The sequence below is a fragment of the Eublepharis macularius genome, chromosome 1 (assembly GCF_028583425.1).
Source record: "Eublepharis macularius isolate TG4126 chromosome 1, MPM_Emac_v1.0, whole genome shotgun sequence".
Lineage (NCBI taxonomy): Eukaryota > Metazoa > Chordata > Lepidosauria > Squamata > Eublepharidae > Eublepharis > Eublepharis macularius.
In genome coordinates, this window is record NC_072790.1 from 51,013,940 (window position 1) to 51,034,940 (window position 21,001).

Consider the following 21,001-nt stretch of genomic DNA (forward strand, 5'->3'; position numbering starts at 1 on the left):
TATTTTGGCAGAGGGAGAAAAAGGTCTCTCTGTCCACTCTCTCTAACCTATGCATGATTTTATAAACATATATCATGTTTCTCCTTAGTTGTTTTCTTTTCTAAACTGAGAAGTCTCCAATCCTTTAATCATCTTGGTTGCCCTTTTCTGTATTTTTCCCAGCTCTGCTTTTTCCTAGGTAATGTGGGTCTGCCATCAAGAGATGTTTGCTAAACTGTATGTTTTTATTTATGGTTCTAAATGTGATTTTATTCACTGTTGTTTGCTGTTTATCTGCTCTGAGCCCGCGTAAGCGGGGAGAGCAGAATACAAGATTAATAAATCAAATCAATCCTTCTGAGATACAGATATCAGAATTCAGAATTACACATAGTATTCCAAATGAAGCCACACCATAGATCTATAGAGGGACATTATAATATTGGCAGTTTTATTTTCAGTCCCTATCCTAATAATCTCTACATAGAGTTTGCCTTTTTCCACTGCTGTGGCACACGGGGTCAACATATTCATTGAGCTATCCATTGACCCCAAGGTGTCTTTCCCTATCAGTGTCAGCAACTTCAGATCTCATTAGCATGTACTTGAAGCTGGAATTTGTTTGTTCCAGTGTGCATCACCTTACACTTGCCTACATTAGACTTCATTAGCCACATTGTTGTCCACTTATCCAAACTGTGGAGATTTTCCTGGAGCTCTTCACTGTCAGCCTTGGTTTTCACCATCCTGAATAGTTTTGTGACATCTGCAAACTTGGCTGCTACAACATTCACCCCCAGTTCCAGATAATTTGTGAACAAATGAAATAGCACCAGCCCCTATACTGATCCTTGTGGGACCCCACTGCTTAATTCCCTCCACTGCAAGAATCGTTCGTTTATTCCTACTTTCTGCTTCCTGTCATTTAACAAATTTTTAATCCATAAGAGGATCCATCCTCTTATCCCATGACAGCTAAGCTTGCTCAGGAATCTTTGGTGAGGTAAGTTGTCAAAAGCCTTTCAAAAGTCCAAGTAGATAATGTCTACCAGGTCACCATTATTTATATGTTTGTGCACTTTGTCACTTTTGGTTTGGTTTTGTGAGGAGATGGTGGTCTTGCCCAGTTGAGCTGTGAACTGAGTTGTAAATTTCTCGGGGTGGGTTTTTTTTTAAAAAAAAATGAATAAATTACTAAATATAATGTTAATAATATCCTAAATTCTAAAACAAAAAACTAATGTTTGAGGGGAACTGACTAAAATGGGACTAAAATTTTCTTATAGATAATATAGTGCAATTCTGTGCCACAATAGGATTCTGTATGTACCGATCAATGTATGCATAATGCATTAATGATCCCCTCTGCCAATATAATCCACTTTATCTGGTCTCTAATGTGCTGAAAAAATACAAGTCAGCTAGGGAGTAAGTTGCTGTGTTAGTACTAGTGCTTCAGCTACAAATTCCAATCGTGTAACACTGAAGACACTGAGCTAAAATTTTGTATAAGAGATGATTGGGGTGGAGAGGGAAGAAAATGTTCAATCTGAAACATGGGATGGACAGGCACTCCATTTCACCAACCGGACAACACCGGTGATGCATTTATTAAAAGCAAGTGAACCGCATCCAAAAACTCTGAGGAAACAAGTATCCATCATTCTAGTTACGATCCATGCCATTAATCTGGAAGCAGTTTACATGTTCAACAGTGGCAATCTCTTTACTATGTACAAGGTTGGTGAGTGTTGCCTTGATGACCAAGTGGGTCTGCAAGGTCAGGACTGAGGGGGGAAGTAATCATGGAAGTGATGATCAGCAGTCCTCAGTCCACCAGAATACAGAAGGCAAAAACCAGAATTGATTATGATATCCAGACTGTGAGTTCTTAGTAAAGGTTCAGGGTGAATGTGCGCTCCCCTCAGGAGAACTTTGAAGACCTAGCGCTACTCAAGAGTGTCCCTGTGGAAGTAGCAGCTGGACCTTTGCAAAATCCTTTAAAAAAATTTCATTATAACCTGACACAAAATGTAATTTTCAACCTATAAACAACTGTAAAAATTGCCCCCCAAAACCCATCTCATTAAGTATCCAGAGGAGTTAGCCGTGTTAGTCTGTAGTAGCAAAATCAAAAAGAGTCCAGTAGCACCTTTAAGACTAACCAATTTTATTGTAGCATAAGCTTTCGAGAATCACGTTCTCTTCGTCAGATGCATGGAGGGCAGAAGGAAACTGGCCAAAGATAGAGGAGGAGAGGGGAGGGGGAGGAGGAGAGGGGGGATGTAAACAACTCCTTTGGTATGGAGATGCAGACAGCTCCTTTTGGTGTGGGGATCAGTTTGTTTGTGTAAAGGTTCAGTTTGTTTGTGTAAAGGTTCAAAGGAGTTTGCCGTGTTAGTTTGTAGTAGCAAAACCAAAAAGAGTTCAGCAGCACCACCTAGACTATCCAATTCCACTGCAGCACAAGCCTTCGATAACCACAGTCGTCCCCGCCAGATGCATCTGACAAAGAGAACCGTGGTCCTCGAAAGCCCACGCCAGGTGCCACTGGACTCCCCCTGACCCCGCCTCTGTAAAGGAAATCAGTTACCTGTGATAATGAGATAACCATTCATAGTCCCTATTCAGTCCCAGCTTGACAGAGTCAAATTTGCATATGAATTCCAATTCAGCAGCTTCCCGTTGAATTTTTTTTTGAAAGGTTTCTGTTGAACTACAGCGACCTTTAAGTCTTTGGTGGAATGTCCTGGTAGATTGAAGTGTTCTCCCACTGGTTTCTGGACGTTGCCATTTCTAATGTCAGATTTGTGTCCATTTATTCTTTTGCGTAGAGGTTGGCTGGTTTGTCCAATGTACATTCCATCAAAGACTTAAAGGTCGCTGTAGTTCAACAGAAACCTTTCAAAAACAAAGTGGGCTTTCAAGGACCACGGTTCTCTTTGTCAGATGCATCTGGCGGGAAGGACTGTGGTTATCGAGGGCTTGTGCTACAGTGCTGCTGAACTCTTTTTGATTTTGCTACTACAGACTAACACTGCAAACTCCTTTGAATCTTTACACAAGCAAACTGATCCCCACACCAAAAGGAGCTGTCTGCATCTCCATATCAAAGGAGTTGTTTACATCCCCCCTCTCCTCCTTCCCCCCTTCCCCCCCTCTCCTCCTCTATATTTGGCCAGTTTCCTTCTGCCCTCCATGCATCCGATGAAGAGAACGTGATTCTCGAGAGCTTATGCTACAATAAAATTGGTTAGTCTTAAAGGTGATACTGGTCTCTTTTTGATCTCATTAAGTATGGTTTACTTTTACAGAAATAGAATTTAATGCCTTAAGGTAGAAACATAAATTTGAAATTTAGGTTATAGACTTTCTGGTTGTATGTTACGATATTAGTTAAAATAATTTTCTCACTCTTACCATAAGACTAGGCAAAAGCAGCTCTGTGCTGAGATTGGTGCTGGTACAGCCTAGGAGTTTAAATCAGATGTTGTGAGCTAGAGTCAAAGATGTAGCCCTTCGGTGTGCCAGCTGAGATCAGAACACGAGTTTTATACAAGATGTTTGTATTCTCTAGAAAGCTGAACTGATTTATAAGGCCAACTTTGCCTTGTCACCATAGACTTCCTTGATGTGCTGTTGTGATACGTAGCAGGAATTATGATGGATGAGGCATTTTGTGAACGGATGGCTTAATAAACTCAGCAGAATTAAGCTTGTTAAAACATTGGTATCAGCTGTTGATATTGCCCCCCCCCCTGTGAAACCAAGGCAGTAGAGCAACATAAGCAAGTTATACCAAATGCATGTAGCATTCTTTCTCTGAGCAGTGGATAAACAGGGGAACTGGAAATAAAAGGCAGGTTGAAGCAGAGGAGGTGAAATGACAAAGCAGAAGTTGTGTGGGAAGCATGTGTAGCAGTAAATTTTTCCATTAGCTGATAGATAAGTTTCTAAACCATACAACATTGCATACCCAACTACATAAAACTACTGAGTTGAGAAAACAGGTTATAATGCTGTGCAGCAGATATTTGCGTTATGCTATTGGAGTACATTTTATTTCATTAGCTTAATAGTTTTTTAAATTACAATCACAACTGATGCTTAGCAGAGGCAGATACACTCCAAGGTGACTTCCATATGGCAATGATATTCTGGTTTTCTTGGTGGCACTGCAGCTGCTGACTCAGCACAGCGGCAATGGGGCATCCATATGGCTGATTTCCCTGCCCCACCAAATCCTTAGTTGTAGTGAAAGTACACCTATACTTATTGCATGAATATTCAATGGCAAGAGAGCTGTTTTTAACTGCAGGTGTTGCCAGTATGGCTTATTTCAGTGGACCAATTGCCTTTGTTGAGGCTGTTGTGGTAAGAATTCTGCTAGTTTCAAAAGCCAGTGCATCCTTTCTTCTGCAAGCAGATAAATTGAAAGATCATATTTTTGTATGTTATGATAGTCTGATCCTTTGATAGCTCACGATCATGCCATTACAAATTAAAAATGTATTTAAATCTGTTATCCATTCTTTGTATGCAATATAGTTGGCAAAACTGTTTGTATGCCATGTAGGCATCTCACAGCTTAAATCGAAGCAAAACTTTAAAAGGTGATGGGTAGGATTTGGAAAGAGCAAAAAAAAGAAACTTCAGTGAGGATTAATTCCTGCAGTGAAGGGTGGTGATTCTCTCTTCGGCTGTTGGCCATGTTACATGACTATATATTTCCTTGTTGCATTCTGTGTTGTGAAGAAGATTTAGCAAATTGTTTCAATCTTGCTGTCATAGTGGCAGTTGCCACAATGAGAAACCAGTTCCTATACAACAGGCTAAATGTTTCCTGCATCTAGTCCTTTGGGACTAGACTCATCGGAAGAGTGGAGTTAAAGAAACTACGCTTTCTAGTTTCACTCTGTTCCTCTTGCCTGGAATAAGGACCTTCAACTTTAAGTGCATAGGGCAGGGTGGAGGAAGAGAGAGTTGTCTCAGTATACCTAAAAATGGGCTGCATGCATGGACTCAGTGTGCACACAACTGATGCTCCAATATATATGTGAATGTCCATATAACTGAGACTTTTAGGTAGCTCTCAAACTCCTTCATGTGTTGTTAAGAACTTTGAAAAGTTTCCAAATGTGGTACTTGCACCATCCAAGTATATGAAGCCGTATGGTGGACTAGCTGGCCAGTGCACGTTACTTTTTGCCTCTCCCTTTGAGTCTTAAGAGATTTTAGTTGCCACTAAACAACCTGGAAGTTAGTGAGGTCATGCTGGGGCTGTAATACCCATTTTGAGCTAGCAAAAGCAATGGCTGAATGAAAAAACCCTGTTAAATCATTCCATTTGCAAGCTTGTTTTTAAAAGATGCTTACAAAGTCTTACATCTTGCATGTTTCAGACAGCTGTGGCGCAGAAACTCCTAGTGTGTGGACTATCCTTATTATTTCATATGACTGTTAGCAAAACTTTGCCTGTAGAATACAACATCGACGATCATTTTAGAGCGACAGCATCACTGCCTACGAGGATTATCTACCTGTACTTGTCTCTTATGGCTGCCAGACCCAAATACTATTTTGCATGGACTTTAGGTAAGCAGTTTCTTAGAATGTGTCTCTACATGCTGTTTAGTATTGTCCTAACTTAAAGGACATATTTGAGACAGTGCCCTCTTGTGGGTTGAGAAAGAACACTTTGCAAAAGTATTTGCAAATTACTGTAAAGTTTCATAAAGGAGATATAAATTGATATCTAGCTTACAATTTAATGTACCTGTGTTTAAATATTAAAATACTGCATGTGAATCTATACTGCTTGGTATTAAATGGCAGCTGTTATAAAAATATTGCTTTGGATGATGATAACATTATTACTTCTTAAACTTAGTTAAATGTTAGGCTCGAGCCAAACTATGGATTTGGATTCCAATGTGCTGTTCCACTTACAGAAGCATACCTTAAGCTGAACAGTATTCTCTGTGAGTGGAAAGAATCTTTCTGTGAGTTGAACCTTTGGATTTAAGTCCATGGTTTGGGTCCAACACATTCTGTTTAGTCATTTAGCTTAGAATTGTTATATTCTATGTTCTGTACCTGTTTTTCAAAAATTGCCAGGATCTCTGTGCACCTAATCGATACTTTTATGTATTCGTGTTTAGAGAGAATGGACTGAAAAGTGTAAATTAACATGCAATTAATTTCATGTGACCTTTTTGCTTTGCTTTTTTGTTTATCACCCTGACACTTCACTAAAATAAATGGTTTCCTGATATTTTTTCACTGTACTTAGATATACCTTGTTTGAATCCCGTAATATTTATGGTAGCTTTGCTTTTGCAGTTTATAGAGGATAGCAGTAGATCATTTCTGTAACTCTGATGGGGAAACATTTTTTTTGTGCATGCCTTTTTAAAAAGTGACTTCGCTTGATAGTATTGCATTTTAGGACACAAGGCCCTGTACAGGTTGCCTAGATTTAGGAGGTACAAGTTATGATGGCTAAGGAGTCATTTGGGATCTGTGGATTCCACAGTTTCAGGAAGTGTTCAGTGCTTTTGGTGACAATAACTGTAAAGGGACAAAGAAATGGTTTTCATCAACAATTGTGAACAATATTTCAAACCTCCCTAAACTGACAAGTGGGGGAAAACCCCCAAAATGCAAATAACTTTTATGTAGTTAATAATCTGGTCTCCAGTTATTTATATTCCCTTCATTTTTGTCTTTGCAGCTGATGCAATTAATAATGCAGCAGGGTTTGGTTTTAGAGGCTATGATAAAAATGGAGTCTCACATTGGGATTCGATTTCAAACCTGAGAATTCTGCATATAGAGGTTGGTACGCAGATATTTTGTGAATGTTCATGTAAATTAAATACACACCCCAGAATATAGCATGTGTGTCCGTCCATCTTTGATGTAATGTCTTGTTGGTTGTTGTGAGATGAACGTAACTTGAGGCAGGGGTTACAAAACTGAAGTTGCTACTGCTGAGTTAGACATTTTTATAATGGCAACTGGCATTCCGAATTGTTGAAGTGACCCCCCAAAGGGCTTGGTGCAGTTCCTTTGCATGTGCCACAGTTCAACCCTGACACTGTAAATTGACTTCAGGGATCAAATCTGGCAGGATATGTGTCAAACCAAGCTGTGGCTGGAGCCTTGGACTCTCTCTCTTTCAAAAAAAAAATACACAGGGATTTTGGTGTGGGAGACTTAAAAAAATTACTGCTAAGAAAGAAAAAGAGGCAATGGAAAGATCACAGTGTGCTAGCAAGATTTCTCTATGCCTTGGCATCCTTGGATCACAGTCTTTCCCTTTTTCCAAGTTGGCCCCTCCATTTTGCCAAAGCTTTTACATCCCAATGTGGTGGTGAAGCATGCAGCTTCTTCCATTTGGGATATTAAAGAGTTGGCAAGATCTGAGTTTTAAACTGTGAATGAATCGACAATTAGCTTACAGTCTACTACTTCAGATGCCAAAATGGAACAGCTGTCAACAACCAGAAATTAACAGAATGTGTTTCCCCTTACCCCCAATAGTATCTGTAACATTGTGGGGTGTGAGTGGGGAATTTTAATGGGGGGGGGGTAGCTGATTTTTTTTTGTTCGGCCACTGTTGATGGGGTCAGTATGGTGCAGGGATTAAGGCAAAGGCCTTCCTGAATGAAATGAGTGAGTGGTTAAGTTCTGTGTTATTCTGGATGCACTTTGGTATTGGTGCATGTGTGTGCTTATGTGTGCAACTTTCTGTACTAGAATCAGTACAACAGGTGGCTTCTGGCATGTTGGAGCATCTTTTGACTAGTGTGGCCCCAGGCCCACATACAGAGCCTAATCCCTGTTATGTAGGTGAACCTGCCATGCTCTGCCAGCAGGTGTCACTCATTGGCTCCGTTGGGGCTGTGCCGCTGTGGAAATTGAAACAGCCTGGCCAAGGCAAGCTTAAAATCGTATTCTCTCTCTCTCTTTTTTCCATCCTAAAAGAATGCTTCATCACTTAGTTGCCCATCACAATATGTTGAATAATTTGTTAATATGATTTCTTCTATAGTATAAATGACTGAATGGGGGCATCGCCTCTGCTCTACAGAAAATAAAATGTGCTTTGTTCATTTTACAGTTTTCAACGAGTTTCAAGATGTTTCTTGATAACTGGAATATCCAGACAGCTCTTTGGCTCAAAAGGTACAGTCTGTGATGTCCTTTGTCTTGCTAGCCTTCTTGGGCTGTGGGAGAGTACATTATGCCTGAAGGTAGTATGGCCTATTTCTACTCTGGCCAGCTGCCTTTCCTGTCTGTGTGCCAAGCAAGAATAGTTTTGCTACTCTTTAGTACATGGTCTCAGGTTTGGAGCTTTAGCAGTTACTTTGGAGTCTGCCTTTCTTGACCCTCCTTTCATAAAGGTGCTTATCTTGGAGATAGCAGTGTGATGCCATGCCTGTTTATTATTACTGAGACTCAAGATGCCAAAGGCCTGAGACAGTTGTTTGCTGGCTCTGATGAATGTATTAGAAAATGGCTGGAACTTCTAGTTCATGGTGACCAAAGATGGGTAGCACTGAAGGAGAATGATTCCTACTGTGTTTCATGTGGGTTACCTTGGCGTTTCTCATAGTAGGGTCTTGTCAGTTTCCAGCTGCTGGCATTGTACCTTTAAGGCAAGAAGCTAATTCCTAGAAGGCTTGTACTCGGAGCAGTAGAGGATTCAGGATCTCCACTAACCATTTCTCTTGTGGAAAAAATTCTTGTAAGCAAATTTCTTCTCGCTCAGCCTGGGCTATCAGTCTCTTAAAGGATTAGTGTTGGGTTGGGAATGATTAGGTGGAGTGGAATTTAGTAGATGAATATTTCCCTACTGTGTGAAATTTTAAATAAAATATAAATTGAATTGCTTTAGGTAGGCAGGTTTTTAAAAACAAATTTATTTTCTTTCTGTTCCTTTTTTTCTTGAACTTTTAGAGTATGCTATGAGCGAGCCACCTTCAGTCCAACAATACAGACTTTTATATTGTCAGCAATTTGGCATGGGGTATATCCAGGATATTATTTAACATTCTTAACAGGGGTGCTAATGACACTTGCAGCACGAACTGTAAGTACCACTGCAAGTATGCTTTTAATGATTATTAATAGTGTGAATACAAGGCCATATTATAAATTTTAAAGTGGTGCTTCACAAGAGGGTGAAAAAGAGTCTTAAGTGGTTTTGGAAAATGTCTTTTAAAAAATCCAGTACATTTGTGACAGGTGTCAAAACACCAGTCTTTAAATGTGTTGCACAGGTGAATAGCTGCAAATTGTTGACTTCTCAAAGTCTTTGAATCTTGCAGCTAAGTAGAATTACCAAAACATATATTTATTTTGAATATTTCTATGCGGCTTCTTCAGAGTCCACATTGAGGCAGTTTAAAATTAAAAACCACAATATAAAACAAAAGCAGCATAAAAACTATATATAAAACAGAGCAGACCATTTAAATACTGGTAAGGTAAACTCCTAATTAAAAGTATGAGTAAAAAGATCTGTTTTGACCTGGTATCTAAAAGTCGTTAAAGTAAGTTTCAGGAGAGCCTCAAGGGGGAGAGAATTCCAAGGGCAGGGTGCCACCACAGAAAACGCCCTGTCTTTAGTTGCCATGCGTCTCACCTCTGAAGGTAGGGGCACAGAGAGCAGGTCTTGAGAAGCAGTCTTAACTGGTGGGCTAGATAGTATGAGAGGAGATGGTTCTTTAGGTAACCTGGCCCCAAGCCATTCAGGGGCTTAAAGGTAAGAACCAGCACTTTGAATTGTGCTTGGAAATAAATGGGTCGCCACTGCAGATCTTTCAACCCAGAGGTGATTCGATCCTTTTAACCAACCCCTCACAATAGCCTGGCCACTGCATTTTGAACCAATTAATGTCCCTGAACCAATTTCAAAGGTAGTTCATTACAGTAATCGAACGGGATGTGATCAGAACATGGGTTGCTGAGGCCAGATTATGCTTTTTGAAGAATGGCCATAGCTGGCAGACTAGTCACAGCCGATAAAAGGCGCTGTGTGCCATGGAGGAGACCTGAGCCTCCAAGTGTAGGCCAAGAATAAGTAGCAACCCCCAAGCTAGAAACTTGCTCCTTAAGCGGGAGTGCCATTCTTCCAGGACAGGCCGACTTCTTAATCCTTGAGAAGCTTCTTCATTGACCAACAGCAATTCAGTCTTGTATGGATTGAGCTTCTGTTTACTGACCCTCATCCATCCCATTACCTTCTCCAGGCACTGATTCAGGATTTCCACAGACCGATCTGGCTTAGCTCATTGTCATCTGCATAGTGATGGCACTTCACTCCAAATCCCCAGATGACCTCTTCCAGCAGTTTCATATTGACATTAAGTAGCATGGGTGGCAGTAAGATGGAACCCTTTGGGACCCCATAGCATAAATACCATAGGCATAAGCAGTAGTCCCTCAGCACCACCTTCTAGAATCAGTTGATCAAGTAAGAGCAGATCCCCTGGGGTTCTGTGCCCCTTATTCACAACCTAGCCAGCCTCTGAACATGGAACAATGTTACTTCTGCTGTGTTTGCATCACTTGATGCAAAAAAAAAATCAATGAAGGATTAATTGGACGTGGTCTAGGACTTCCTTTACATGCCATCTTAGATATAGTTTTAAGTGGCTTGAGACGCGGCTATCTGCAAGAACATCATCTCCTACCATATGTGCCTACCTTACTTCTAAAATAAATCTCAGGGGCTGCTCTACTGTGCATTTCTTTGTCATCTGAGCTGCAACGAATTAGGACATGTGGTGGATTATACTTGGCAACGCTGCAGTTATGGGATGCTGTTTTGGAAGAAATCCACCTGTTGTCTTAGTGCATATTTTTTCTGGCTGTGAAGACCTGGCTCTTTAGGAAAGCCTGGGATTCCTCTCAGTTGATCTAACTTTTTGTTCTGCTCTAGGGTCTGATATTTGATGAATCCAGATTGAATGACATGATTTGTTATTTTTAGTGGTTTTTTGATTTTATGTAATTTTGGCTTTGCAAACTTTGGTTGAAAAGCATGATACAAAGACTTGGAATAAGTAGTCAGAAACATTAGATAGTTTTGCAAGAGCAGTCCGTTGCTTCGCTCAAAAATAGGCGAAGGTTAGTGTTAGAAAGCTGTCTAATTGGGTATTGGGATGAAGGCTCAGGAAGGTGGAGGCTAAGGAGGTAGTAGGGGCTGATGTTACAAGAAAGGGAACTTTGGGAGGGCTGGCTCATGTAGGTAATGGGAGTGTGGGCAGCCATGCAGCGTTCATAGATTTTACCTGTTCAGGCAAGGAATGATAGCTGTTTTTGGTAAGCTCTTGTAGCCAGCCAGGGCTTTGGGGAAGTAAAAGTGGACCAAAAATCAAGTCTTGCAGCCTACTGCTAATGCTTTCAATATGTTCAAGTGACTGGCTCTCTGCAGCAGATACTGGTGTAGAAGTTCAGAATGCTTCTGCTTTGGGGATCCGATGCTCCTCTCAGCCATTAGCCTTACCAGATGTTGGTATATTTCACTCTTAATGAAATCGAGGATATTTATTTTACCAGTACTCACACATTATATTCTGGTGGTGTTCATTTTTGCAAGGATTTTTTTCACCTGGGAGCACTAGTAAAGTAACCTGCTCTTCTTGTAGTAGTGTCCCCACATTTTAAAAAGACCCTTTCCTTACCTTCCCCAGTTAATTTCTCCTTTGATTTTTAGTGTTCCTTTGAGCTATTAATTCATCCTCCCCTTTCCTTTTTACATGCAGCATGAGGGTGATCAGTTACAAAAGATCTGTGCCTTTGCTTCTCTAGAGGGCCACAGCCACTCGTTATGTAGGTTATACTACAATGGGGTGTTCAAGATGAGAGAGAACAGCAACTATTTTGCTAGTCTGGAAAAGTCCTCAGTGTCAACAGGAAGCATTGCTTTGGGACCATTCCTTTTTTTTCAGCTGTGAGAGGGGAAAATTAGCATTGTTCCCCATCAGTTTCAATCTTTGATAGAAAGTAAGTGATGGAAACAAGCTTGAGACTGTCAGCTATTCCAACAATAGCCCTAGATCTGAGCTTGACGGAATATGTAATCAAATGTCTAATGGGAAAAGAAGGAAGAGAAGAACTAGGGCTTACTCATAGAGAGACAAGTTCAGCTTCCAGAAGTGCTATTAGTTTTTTTAGTTGTTTATGCATTTACATCGTTTATAGTCCGCCTTTCTCACTGAGACTCAAGGAGTCCTTCCTTATGAAAATATCTTGGATCAACAATAGAGCAGAACCACAAGTGACAAAAGGCACAGGTTGGACACTAGTCAGCTTCCCTCAAGTTTTGATGGGAAATGTAGGCATCCTGGTCTTGCATCTTGGCTCTCTGACTGCTGTCCAATGGACTTTTCAACTGTCACTTGTCCAACATTCCGCCAAGCTGCCTACATTTCCCATCAAAACTTGAGGGAAGCTGACAAGTGTCCAATCTGTGCCTTTTGTCACTTGTGGTTCTGCTCATATAGTGTCAAGATCATCTTGGCTGCATATAGATTGCTGTTTCCTGTAAGTGCTGTAAGGATGCTACATATTGCAAGGATGCTGTGGTTCTTCTAATTAAAGGTGTCACTTTTATGTTTAGATAAGAAAGAACATTAGGCACTACTTCGTCGGTTCTCCGGCCACTAAATTATGTTACGATATCGTGACATGGATGACAACTCAAGTAGCAATAAGTTATACAGTTGTACCATTTGTACTTCTCTCTGTAAAACCATCTATCAAGTTTTACAGGTAAGTGGACACTTCATTCACTTTTATAAAAAGGTTCTAGTAGCCCACTCTGTTTATGGCATATGCATAATGTGAGTTACTTCACTGACAACTGAGAAAGTAATAATAATTAATTCTTGATTTCATATGCATGGAATTTCAGGAGAGCTTTGGTGCTTGGAGGAGAATAAAGCAACTGGCAAGATATCCTTAGTCTTAGATTTCATTTTAACAAACAGCTCTTAATTATGGAGAGACAATGGAATATATGCAGACAATATCTGTAGAAGACCTCCAGTGTTCATGGGATAGGAATTTTCATGCCCTTCATGACTCCATGTATTTTCTTACTTTTTCAAGTCATTTTATTCTAAATCAAATAATTTATTATTTCTCCTATCCTACTGAGTACCAAATAGAGGCAGAACAATGTTTTCATGAACTTAAAAGCTGTGCATCAACGAAAAATGGTGTAAAGTCCACAGGACACACTAGGGTTGACAGCACTGGGTTTGGAAATTCCTGTAGATTTAGCGGGTGGAGCTTGGGGAGGGAAAGATCTCAACTGGGTATAATGCCATAGAGTCCACTTTCCAAGACAGACAGTTTCTCCAGAGGAATGGATCTTTATCACTTGGAGATCAATTATAATTCTGGGAGATCTCCAGCCACCACCTGGAGATTGGCAACTTCACAACACACACAGTATTAAAAACTTGCAACTTAGTGATTTTTTGTACTGAAATTCAGTCAGATGCTAAGGTGAAGAATCAGTTTACAGAAAAAACAAAAAAGATGGAGTTGAGCAGGAATCTCTGCCTTCAATTGTAAAATTGTTCCAGGAAGGAGGAATAAGGAATCTGTGGTACTGAATATAAGGCATATTTAAACATGCACAGTTGACCTCTCCTGTCTGTAATAGCTCCCATATAGACAGTGGTGTTGGGACTTTCCCTTCCTTCTCATCCCTGTGAGCCCCTACTTTGCAGCTTCAGAGATAGCCAAACTCCCTCAGTACCAGAGAATTGCTATGAGATAAGATTCCGGGGACGGAGAGTAGACTGCCACTCTTCCAAATACTAAGTTTCCCAAATGTATAAAAATACGCAAGTATACTTGAAGACCATGGTTAGTATAGCAGACCTTTTGAAGGTATTTCCTGAAGGGTAGCCATGTTAGTCTATTGTAGCAAAATAAAGCAGAAGTCCAGTGGCAGCTTACAAATTAACATTTATTTCATCATGAGCTTTTGTGACTCAGAGCTTACTTCTTCATGTGCTATGAAGAAGAAATTTTATTCCACATTCTTATAGGGAAAATTACAAAAGGGGAGGGGAAAAGGGGGGAGTTGGGGCAGAGAGAATCTTGATATGAATTTCTAAAGACAGATGTTAAACGTTAGTGTAAAATGCTAGAGATCTGATTGACTTAATATTTATTTTTATTTCTTTGTTCAGCTCCTGGTATTTCTGCCTCCACATTGTCTGCACCTTAGTGTTCTTAATATTTACAACAAAAAGAACTCAGAAAGGAAGTAGAGAGAAAGAAGGCATCCAGTCCCCTTGGTCCAAAAAGCAAGAAGAGGACGAAAAAAGCATAATGGGACATAATAATTATTCTACAACAAATAATTTCAATCAAAAACGAGAAATCACACGCAGAAATACAACAACGAAACAATGATTAGGAGATACAATGTTGGATATATTTTATATTTTCAGAACCCATTTATAGTACCTTTTAAAGGGGTTTGTATTTGTCTGAAAAGATTAGTTTAAAAATGCTATATCCCTAGGGAATATTGAATACACTAGTAAGGATGGAAACAAAGCAAATTAATCTCTCCCGTGCCATGTTCCTGTGGATCACGCCTTATAGAAAAAAAATTACCATTATTTCAATGGGCACACAGGACTTACGTCCATCGGGTCTTAGATGTGCCCTCCGCTGAATGTACGTTATTTATCCCAAGGCACTGATGGAGGTGATGAACAAATTGTGTCAATCCAGAATAACAGCAGGAAAAGAATTTTTTCAAGCAAATGCCTTGCCTTAAACCCTCTGTGTACTGGAATAATGTTTCTAAGGGGTATTTTCATGTTTAATATTAATATGGGAAGCATAATTAAAATGTAGGCTTTTGGGTGCTGAATGACAAACTAGGAAAATGGAAACAGAAAGTCATTAGCCTCTGAATCTTTAAAAGAAATTGCAATAAGCAGCTCAGTATTTGGAGGGTTTTCTTAGTTATCAGATTATCATACATGACTGCAGATGTTACCAATGCCAAATTATAGAAAGTTTTAGTTTGACAAACGTTCTCATTACAAGTTTTAGTTTGACAAACATTCTCATTACAAATATTTTCTGAACTTGAAAAATGTACCTTTTGTCCAGAGCAAAATGGTCTCGTTTTTAAAAAATTTATTTTGCTCCTTCAGTACACATGAATTTTGCTGTTAGGTACAAGATGGCACCTGCAGATCTGCACCCTTCCAATAAAATTCCTCCTTGTTGTTATATACAAAGGAGTGATCTTAAGATATAGTCACTTGGAAACTTTATCAGAAGTGTAAAGAATTAGTGTGAGAAAGTGCTTATGATATAAGTATAGCCAGATTATTTTATGGTTATAACTCAGTTTATATTAAACAAAAGATGAAATTGTTAAATAGGTATTGTGTAGTTCATCTTTGACATTACATGGCCTGTAACACTGGAAAGCCCATAGCTTAGGATATCCCTAAGCCAGCATTTTGGATATGCAGATCATACTGTACTTTTTTGATAAACGATTCCTGCCCATTCTGTTTTTTCACAGTTTTGTTTTAAAAAAATCTATCAAGGGAAATGATAAATACCGGTCATTTTATTGTGAATATAAATAATGCTAAAGTAATTAAGTACTAAAGGGCTATGATTTGCTTATTCTGCATAACTTCCTTTTCCTTTTAGTAAATGCTGCAGCAGCACTAATGAAAATCAGGATTGGATTATTTTAACCATAAGATTAATTTTATTTCTGATTATATTTTGTGCTTCAGTTGCTGTGAAGTTAATCATTGACTTTTTTAATTTTAAACGAGCATCAAAGGTAAGGTCAGGTCTTCTCTGGTGTTAGTGACATAGAGAACAAAGTATCTGGATATAGAAATGACATCTTAAACTCACAGAACTACTCTTGAATCAGGAATAAGGACACACTAATAATGTTCTAGGGTTTGTTTTTTTAATGATGTGCCCCATTAATATACTGGATATTTGGGGACAAATTAACTTCTGTTATGAAAGCTAATGTACTTTAATTACATTGTTAAAATGCAGAAAAGAGTATGCATTTGAAAAGCAGGTAGCTGTGCACATTGAGAAGGGCTTGAATATTGACTGTGTCATATAAAGTAGTAATAGTATTAAAAGAGGTTTGTATGTGTGTGAACTGGATAACCCATGTCAGAGGTTGAAGCATATTTTGCTCCATCTCTAAGTGTCCAAGGAGAGTGCTTTTCTTTTCCTGATTTAAGAGCAAATGAGAGGCAGCCATTCATTTTTCTATGGGGGGTGGGTGGGGGAAGAGGTGTACCCAGACAGAGCAGTGGTATGGTAATTAAACTTCACTTCAGTCTGTGCAGGTGTTGAGTTTCGGTTGGGAGAAGTTGCCTCCTCAACTGCTTACAGAGTTGCAGCCTAACTTTTTGTTCCCGTAAAACTTGGTGGCAACCATTGAGAGCTGAATGTTCTTGTGACTCACATCCCTGGCTTTAATATATCTCTATATGAAGGCCTGTCAAGTTCATTGATAGGGAGAAGAGATGGAGAGCTCCAGTCCCCAATGCCATTCATACCTGACCTCCCACCATTATATTCACGCCCCACGTCAGTTATCTGAACCTGCTCCTTTCTCTAGTCAGGTAATGAATGGGACTGGGAAAGTAAGAATGGGAATAGAATGCTCTTCCAGCTATGTCACCTACTATTCTTGTCCAGGGCTGTACTGTTCAAGGGAAGGGCCAGGCCTCACTGGGGTGGCAGAATGCCTGCTTTGCCTGCAGAAAGTTACAAGTTTAGACCTTGGCATCTGCAGTTAAAGGGATCAGGGAGGAGGTGATGTGAAAGCTCTCAGTCTGAGACTGGACAGCTGCTGCCAGTCTGAGTAGACAATACTGACTTTGCTAGACCAATGGTCTGACTCAGTATAAGGCAGCTTCGTGTATGTGTGTGTTCCTCATTGAGGCAGAGCAAGAACAGGATTGGTTTTTCAAATATGGCTTGTACCAGCCAAGGCCTGTAAAAAGAGATAAGAAATGACACCCCCCCCCCCCGTGCTCAAGGACAGGAGAGGTGGCAAGGAATGGAGCTTCCTTCAAACTCATGACTGTCTTTCTGCTCCCCGCTATGTTATTTTAGAATGAAATTTTATATTTGCATCATCTTAGAGTCAAATACATTGTTTTGCACATTTACTAGTTAGTTTTAACTTTTGTCCATAAAATATTTTGTGTGCCAAATTATGTTATCTGATGCAAACCACAAAACTGGCATGATTCTTTTATATATTTGGGCCTTGGCTTTATTATCTTTCATTTTATAGGTGATGAAAAATTCTGCACAAAATAGAATAATTGAATTTTTCTTCTGGAATGTAAAGAGAATTAGAAGTAGTCATCCTTTATAGCCAAAACCTGTAGGGGCTAAATTTCATTGAAAGCAGTGAAACTGAGGGTGCAGTTCTAAGATTACTTTCCTTGGAGTAAGCCCTGTTGAGTAAAATGGGACTTAATTCTGAATAGACCTGAATAGATCAGTTGGACTTGTGACTAACGTGTCGCATTGTTTTCAGTGGGATTCCAGCAAGACTGGCTTCAGGTGAATTTGGTTCAAGTAATATAGACAAAAATACTCTTATTTAAATATTATTTGATATTTTCAAATTATTTCATTTCTGAAGAAATCTCTTTACAATTTTAGAAACCCAAATTAGCCTCTTATTTGTTGTTTAACTTTTGACTGCCACTTTATAAATTGGGCAAAGATTTATTTTCATCTATGATGTTCCACATATCTCTGGTTAAACTGGATCTCCTATTTGTCTCTCATGTGGTGCTCACACAGTTCTCCATGTAGAAAATTATTTTAGTTACCTAAAACAAACTTTTACATAATGCCTAATATCAACTGCCGTCAGCTATTAAATTCTTCCCACGATATATTCACTAAGGAATTTACAGATACAGCAGCTCTATATTCAGGCAGTGGCTGAGTTTTATGTCTTAAGTGGAATCTCTTTAAACCTTGGCTTCATTTAGAAATTTGACACTTAAAAATTGTTTAAGTTGGTACCATTATTGTCATTATGTAAATGATCAATATCTCTTCAAGTTAAAAATCCTACTGTATGCTATTCAGATGATAAACAATGCACAGCAGGACTGTGAAGAGGAAGCATAGCAATATTTTACGCACGCATGCACGCGCACACATGCACACACAGGATGCAAAAGACTCTGTGCATCAAAGCTTTTCAGACCCTCCCTATTCCCATAGCTATTCCCTGAATCCACTCCAAAGGAGGCCTTGAAATCAAAGGACTTTCTGGAAAGGCTTTGATGGAAAGAAAAATAGAAACATTGTCCCTCCCGTCCCTCCCCTGCACACGGATAAACTTCTTTCCAAACATGCATGAGGCTCTTTGGTTTCTGACTTTAGTCTTTGACAGGGGAGTCCTAAGAAGAGTTACTCCAATCTAAGCCCACTGATTGCAGTTGGCTTAGACTGAAGTACTTACGATTGCACTGTTAAAGTGCCACAGAACTCTTCATTGTGCTTGCTGCAACACACTGCTGCTCTGGGACTTCTACCCTAGACACCCATAAAAGTCACATGCAGAACTGGAGGCAGGTAACTAGGGTTACCAACCTCCAGTTGGTGGCTGGCAATCTCCTGGAATTACAACTGATCTCCAGGCCACAGAGATCAGTTCCCCTGGAGAAAATGGCAGTTTCAGAGGATGAACTCTATGGCATTATATCCTACTAAGATCCCTTTCTCCCCAACCCCACCCTCTTCAGGCATCACTCTCTACATCTCCAGGAATTTCCATCTGGAGATGGCAACGCTACAGGTGACACAGGTGACACAGTTTTATGGTAGAGGCTCTCATTTCTTGGATGCTTCTAAGCTATGCCATGAAAGTAAACCTTGTCTTTTGTGGGCTAGAGCTAGAGTATACAGGTAAAGTGTTATCTAGGCTGTAAGTTCTTTGGTGGGAGCAATAGCAAATGGCACTTCTTTCACAGTACTGCTAAGGTAGCTAGCTGGTTTTTTTGCCCCACAGTCTAGTATGCAAGACACCATTTTAAAGTGGTGTAATTGATGATATATATGATATGATATATGATATGAATTGATCCTGCTAGCTTTCATCATATTTTCAGTAGGATTCTAGCAAGTGTTCTGTACCATCATCAATGCATTGCATTTGGACTTTCTACCCCAAAGGTCTATATTAACCAAACAAGTATACTTTTCCAAGTTAACGTTTTCCATTTCTCACTTTTTAAAAAAAATATGCATCTTAGATCTTTCTCTACAAACATGCTGTCCCCACATTAGAGCGGCTTCTGATCTGAGCAGCAATATAATGTTGGAATATCATAGCAAGGTGAAGAGTTCCTTCTAGTTGAGATTTTGATACTATCCGATACAGGCAGCTAGTTGCTCTTAAACCTCAAATGCAGAGAGCCAGGCTAGAAGATGGCTTCAATTCTAGACACACTTTAAAACACTGGAATCTCCCCCTCCCCCTTTTATCAGAGTGAAAATTTTAACTTTACTGCCATGCCAGGCTAAAAAATAATACATTTGTTACTTTTGGCACTTAATTGGAGGAGCTCCTTCGTTTACCGTCTGGCTCACTTAGTTATGATCAGACACTTCTGGCTCATCTTGATTTAAGGTCTTGGCTGTTGAATTTCTACTGCACTTAAAACAAATGAGATGAGCTGCTGTGTACAGGTTAGTAATCTGAAAGCATCATGTAGCAGTGCATATCAAAGGTACATCAAAGCTCTGGGCTTGAAGGGCGTTACAGAAGAACATTTGCCTAAACATTTTATTTTCTGTCTTTGTGTGTGTCACAAACCTTTTAAATGAATATTTTAATTGCTTACTCCTTTTCCATCTCCATTGATCTTGGCTATTTCAATGAAGTCTTTGGGTGTGTCTGACAGTGACACAAAGGTGTCATACAAATACAGTAGTAAGTAGTTATTCTTGAAACCAGACCTCAAGTGTATTCTAGTTCAGTTAGCGAGAGAACGATTTCCATATGTATTGAATGGAAACCTAGTATCCAAATTTGCGATGGATGCATATAAGATTGTTTTAAAACATTAAAATATTCCAGATAAGAGTGGGATTCTAGCTATTCCTACCTGCTGACACAACAAAAGGGTAGCTCAACGCAGTGGTAGTTACGCTCCTTGCCCTCTCAAACATCTGCTTTTTGAGATGAGAATATACATCGAAAGTGGATAGTTGCAGTATTTCCTCAATTTTGCCTTCCCTGGTTCAGAATATAAAGGCGTTATCCATGAATTTCATTTTTATTATTCCAATATATATATTTTTAAAGAATTGTTATTTTTCAACAGATCCATAAAACCTAGGTCTTGGTGTATGGTAATTAAAAATACCACTGTGTTAGTTTACACTGTGATGTGATATTTTAATAATTATTTCTAGTTTTGTCTCAGCAATGCTACACATCAGTAGCATACTGCTATGTTTTAAAAGTGTTTCTAACTTGCCTATAAATGTTTTTCTAATTTGTGTCTTTCAAATCTGATTAAACTGTAGTTTAAAAAAAGATGTGGAATTTTTGTTTTCTACTTGATGTCACAATGTAATTGCTACAATATAAACTGGAATGCCGTTTTTAATACCATAAGGTCCTGAACGAGGAGAGACACTGCTAAAGGGGGGGGGGGGGAAACCTTTTAAAACTAATATTTGTACAATAGATAATGCTGTGTGGTATGTGCTGTCAGGCTGCCTCCAACCTATGGTGACCCTATGAATGGAAAACCTCCAAAACGTCCTATCATTAACAGACTTGCTACAATTCACATAACGAGCAGTGGTCAGAAAAGAAAATGTTTAAGCGGGGCCGGTCAGTAAATTTAATACAAAAATTAAATAATTTAGAAATTAGATGTGTTCATGTCAATTTGGAGCTAATTCAACTTCATCTGCAAATAC

The 21,001-nt window shown here is 39.3% G+C and overlaps 1 protein-coding gene across 1 annotated transcript in view; it reads left to right on the top strand.

Annotated features, from left to right (window-relative positions):
• Positions 1-20,600, top strand: part of MBOAT2 (membrane bound O-acyltransferase domain containing 2) — a 105,592-nt gene extending 84,992 nt beyond the window's left edge. The window contains exons 8-13 of the mRNA XM_054978934.1: positions 5,382-5,574; positions 6,713-6,816; positions 8,106-8,170; positions 8,945-9,077; positions 12,615-12,766; positions 14,203-20,600. Coding sequence (XP_054834909.1) covers positions 5,382-5,574; positions 6,713-6,816; positions 8,106-8,170; positions 8,945-9,077; positions 12,615-12,766; positions 14,203-14,428 — 873 coding nt within the window. The 3' untranslated portion in view covers positions 14,429-20,600. The remainder of the gene's footprint in view (positions 1-5,381; positions 5,575-6,712; positions 6,817-8,105; positions 8,171-8,944; positions 9,078-12,614; positions 12,767-14,202) is intronic.
• Positions 20,601-21,001: the final 401 nt, after the last annotated feature.